The 5,000-nt window shown below is 44.2% G+C and overlaps 1 protein-coding gene across 2 annotated transcripts in view; it reads right to left on the bottom strand.

The window, feature by feature from the left end:
• ak8 (adenylate kinase 8) overlaps nt 1-5,000 on the bottom strand; it is a 25,603-nt gene that overhangs the window by 1,834 nt on the left and 18,769 nt on the right. For both annotated transcript variants that reach the window (XM_037763067.1, XM_037763066.1), the window contains exons 8-9: nt 2,890-3,090; nt 875-997 (exon numbers count right to left, since the gene is read on the bottom strand). In XM_037763067.1, coding sequence (XP_037618995.1) covers nt 875-997; nt 2,890-3,090 — 324 coding nt within the window. The remainder of the gene's footprint in view (nt 1-874; nt 998-2,889; nt 3,091-5,000) is intronic.

Here is a 5,000-nt window from a genome sequence, read left to right as displayed (position 1 = left end):
ACAGTGTGTGAACAGTGTGTGAACAGATGTGAACAGATGTGAACAGTGTGTGAACAGGTGTGAACAGTGTGTGAACAGGTGTGAACAGATGTGAACAGTGTGTGAACAGGTGTGAACAGTGTGTGAACAGATGTGAACAGGTGTGAACAGGTGTGAACAGTGTGTGAACAGTTGTGAACAGTGTGTGAACAGGTGTGAACAGTGTGTGAACAGATGTGAACAGATGTGAACAGATGTGAACAGTGTGTGAACAGTGTGTGAACAGGTGTGAACAGTGTGTGAACAGGTGTGAACAGGTGTGAACAGTGTGTGAACAGGTGTGAACAGTGTGAACAGATGTGAACAGTGTGTGAACAGGTGTGAACAGTGTGAACAGATGTGAACAGATGTGAACAGATGTGAACAGTGTGTGAACAGTGTGTGAACAGGTGTGAACAGTGTGTGAACAGGTGTGAACAGTGTGTGAACAGATGTGAACAGATGTGAACAGATGTGAACAGTGTGTGAACAGGTGTGAACAGATGTGAACAGATGTGAACAGATGTGAACAGTGTGTGAACAGATGTGAACAGATGTGAACAGATGTGAACAGTGTGTGAACAGGTGTGAACAGTGTGTGAACAGGTGTGAACAGTGTGTGAACAGATGTGAACAGATGTGAACAGATGTGAACAGATGTGAACAGTGTGTGAACAGGTATGAACAGTGTGTGAACAGGTGTGAACAGGTGTGAACAGTGTGTGAACAGATGTGAACAGGTGTGAACAGATGTGAACAGTGTGTGAACAGGTGTGAACAGTGTGTGAACAGATGTGAACAGGTGTGAACAGGTGTGAACAGGTGTGAACAGGTGTGAACAGGTGTGAGTGGTTACCATCCACCATCTTGTATTTCTCTGAGAGCAGTCTGGCCTGGAGACTCTTCCCCGACCCCGGAGGACCAACCAGGAGGATTCTGGGAGTTCTGGAGCGATGACGAGTCCTGACGAAAGACGCAACTGAGACACACACACACACAGTTTTTATAGTATATACAGTATACTTTAGTATAGTGTACTGTAATATAGTGTAGTATACTGTAGTATAGTGTACTGTACTATAGTGTAGTATAGTGTACTGTAATATAGTGTAGTATAGTGTACTGTAATATAGTGTAGTATAGTGTAATATAGTGTACTATAGTGTAGTATAGTGTACTATAGTGTAGTATAGTGTAATATAGTGTAGTATACTGTAGTATAGTGTACTGTACTATAGTGTAGTATAGTGTACTGTAATATAGTGTAGTATAGTGTAACATAGTGCACTATAGTGTACTATAGTGTAGTATAGTGTACTATAGTGTAGTATAGTGTAATATAGTGTAGTATACTGTAGTATAGTGTACTGTACTATAGTGTAGTATAGTGTACTGTAATATAGTGTAGTATAGTGTAATATAGTGTACTATAGTGTAGTATAGTGTAATATAGTGCACTATAGTGTACTATAGTGTAGTATAGTGTAGTATAGTGTAATATAGTGCACTATAGTGTAGTATAGTGTAATATAGTGTACTATAGTGTAGTATAGTGTACTGTACTATAGTGTAGTATAGTGTACTGTACTATAGTGTAGTATAGTGTACTGTAATATAGTGTAGTATAGTGTAATATAGTGTACTATAGTGTAGTATAGTGTAATATAGTGCACTATAGTGTACTATAGTGTAGTATAGTGTACTATAGTGTAGTATAGTGTAATATAGTGCGCTATAGTGTAATATAGTGTACTATAGTGTAGTATAGTGTAGTATGGTGTACTATAGTGTAGTATAGTGTACTGTACTATAGTGTAGTATAGTGTACTGTAATATAGTGTAGTATAGTGTACTGTAATATAGTGTAATATAGTGCACTATAGTGTACTATAGTGTAGTATAGTGTAATATAGTGCACTATAGTGTACTATAGTGTAGTATAGTGTAATATAGTGTACTATAGTGTAGTATAGTGTAATATAGTGTAGTATAGTGTACTATAGTGTAGTATAGTGTAATATAGTGTAGTATAGCGTACTATAGTGTAATATAGTGCAGTATAGTGTACTATAGTGTAGTATAGTGTAATATAGTGCAGTATAGTGTACTATAGTGCAGTATAGTGTACTATAGTGTAGTATAGTGTAATATAGTGTACTATAGTGTAATATAGTGCAGTATAGTGTACTATAGTGTAGTATAGTGTAATATAGTGTAGTATAGTGTAATATAGTGCACTATAGTGTACTATAGTGTACTACAGTGTAGTATAGTGTAATATAGTGTACTATAGTGTAGTATAGTGTAGTAGTGTAGTGTAATATAGTGCACTATAGTGTACTATAGTGTAGTATAGTGTAGTGTAGTGTAGTATAGTGTAATATAGTGCACTATAGTGTACTATAGTGTAGTAGTGTAGTGTAGTATAGTGTACTATAGTGTAGTATAGTGTAGTGTAGTGTAGTATAGTGTACTATAGTGTACTATAGTGTAGTATAGTGTAGTGTAGTGTAGTGTAGTATAGTGTACTATAGTGTACTATAGTGTAGTATAGTGTAGTGTAGTGTAGTGTAGTATAGTGTAGTATAGTGTAGTGTAGTGTAGAGTAGTGTAGTATAGTGTAGTATAGTGTACTATAGTGTAGTATAGTGTAGTGTAGTGTAGTGTAGTATAGTGTAGTGTAGTGTAGTATAGTGTACTGTAGTGTAGAGTAGTGTAGTATAGTGTAGTATAGTGTACTATAGTGTAGTATAGTGTAGTGTAGTGTAGTGTAGTGTAGTATAGTGTACTATAGTGTAGTGTAGTGTAGTGTAGTGTAGTATAGTGTACTATAGTGTACTATAGTGTAGTGTAGTATAGTGTAGTACACACCTTGCTGGTAAACGTCAGTGTGCGGCTGGTCGGCGTTGACGACCTTCAGGACGTGCTGATAGGCTGAGCTCAGACCTGTGACCTCACAGCGGTAACGCTGCAGCTCAGCCAATCGCTGCTCCTCTGACGTGCTCCGGTCCTCCTCCAGACGCTGAGCAACGAAGTCGTCCACCGGCCAGACGAAGGTCTGATGGTACACGTCTGCAGACAAGAAGTGATGTCACAGCTTTGACTCCATCAGTGGTGGACCCTGGTCAGGGTCAGACCCTCAGAGACCAGGACCAACCTGTCGGACCCTCAGAGACCAGGACCGACCTGTCGAACCCTCAGAGACCATGACCGACCTGTCGGACCCTCAGAGACCAGGACCGACCTGTCGGTGATATGCTGGAGAACACCAGCGGCTCCATGATGTGGATTATGTGTTCTGGGGCGCCGTTACGGGAGGCCGAAGTAGCGGTTCCGATCCTGAACGAGTGTTCGGAGTAAAGGGACGAGGAGGGGACATGGTGACAGTGATGGTGGAACAAGAACCCAGTAGCCACTTGACCAGACTCAGAGACTCAGAGGAGATATGATGGTGATTAAGATCTGGAGTTTCTGGAACTGTCAGTAGTTGGCGAGAGTCTCAAAAGGACTCAGCGTTTGTTTAGAAGTAAAAGACCGGCGTAGATTGGCCCAGATTGGCTGGTTTTAGTCTGATATGCAGGTGTGGCGGCGAGGGTCGAAGTGAAGGGTTGAAGCGGTGAACTTGCAACATCTGAGGAAGCCTCAGAAGGCCATCAAGAACATGGCTTCTAGAGGTCGAGCAACATGGGGGGATTGCTGTATCCGGATCGGATGGTGTGGATCAACGGTGAAGGGAAGGAGATGAGGATGTGGTGCAGGCTCTTTGGGTAAAAGACCTCTGAGAAGTGAAGTTAATGGAGGATGGACGGAGGACGGGCCTGAGCTGCCGGATAGAAGCTTATTCTGCATCGGTAGACTTTAATGGTCTGAGTTATGATGGCCATCACAGAATGAACTAAGGTAACAAAGCAGGTTACGGTAACGAGATAGAAAGACAGAAAGTATGAGTAGTACTGGAAAATCTTCAAAGCTGTCCAGGTAAGATGAGAGGGTAAAGGTTGACAGGCTACTATGGATGCACCGATACTGTGCTCATGTACTTGTACTTGCAAAATGGCTCCGATACCACTTTACGGCAGCGTGACGTTAACCTCTCGTCCCCATCTTTCGGATCCTCACACTCCACCTCCTTGACGGTGCGGGCAAGACGGGCCGGTGGCGCACCTGACTCCGCTTGGCCGGGATCCCACCTCAGTCGGCGCACGCCGGCCCTCACTTTCATTGCGCCACGGGATTTTGCTTGTATCCTCTGACTCTCGCATGCGTGAGACTCCTTGGTTCGTGTTTCAAGACGGGTCGGGTGGGTTACCGACGTCGCTGCAGCCCCCTGGCGCCTTTTACGTGGGCCGAGCCCCGATCTGGGGCTGAGGACAGTCCGCCCCGGTCGACAGTCGCACCGGGAGCAGGGAGCCCCGACGCTGTGCGGCGAGGTCCGGGCGGAGAGCGCTGTAAAGCTGCGGCCGCGAGCCACCTTCGCCCCGAGCATTTCCAAGCCGACCTAGAGACGGTGGAAGCGCACCGCCTTGTATGCGGGACTCCCCAGCCTGCTGTGTGTCGCTCACACCCTCCAGCTGGCTGTTAACGAGGGTCTTTAGACACAGAGAAGTACTCGTATCGGTACTCGGTATCAGAGAGTACCCAAATGTAAGTACTCGCACTCTGTCTGATCCCTACATGCTGTCAATGATGGAGCTCTGGGAGGCAACGGCCAGCAGTATCAGGGCAGGATTTACAGGCTGAACGTTGGTGCCGGATACGGGCAACCTGTATTGGACTGGTGTCTGTGAGGAAGGCCAAGCTTCTGAACTTCTGGAATGAGAAGCAAGAAAGAGAATCAACGATGGCGTTGAAACGACCAGTAACGTGAGCTGCACGGTGAACGTATTGGTGAGTGACGGAACAGCGTGATGGACGGGACGCTGGAACGTTCTTTGTTGATTATGTCAACGACTGCAAGGTTGTTGGAGTAAATGAGGATGGAC

The sequence above is a fragment of the Sebastes umbrosus genome, unplaced genomic scaffold, assembly GCF_015220745.1.
Source record: "Sebastes umbrosus isolate fSebUmb1 unplaced genomic scaffold, fSebUmb1.pri scaffold_151_arrow_ctg1, whole genome shotgun sequence".
In the NCBI taxonomy this organism is placed as follows: Eukaryota; Metazoa; Chordata; class Actinopteri; order Perciformes; family Sebastidae; genus Sebastes; species Sebastes umbrosus.
This window is presented reverse-complemented; position numbering and strand designations above follow the sequence as displayed.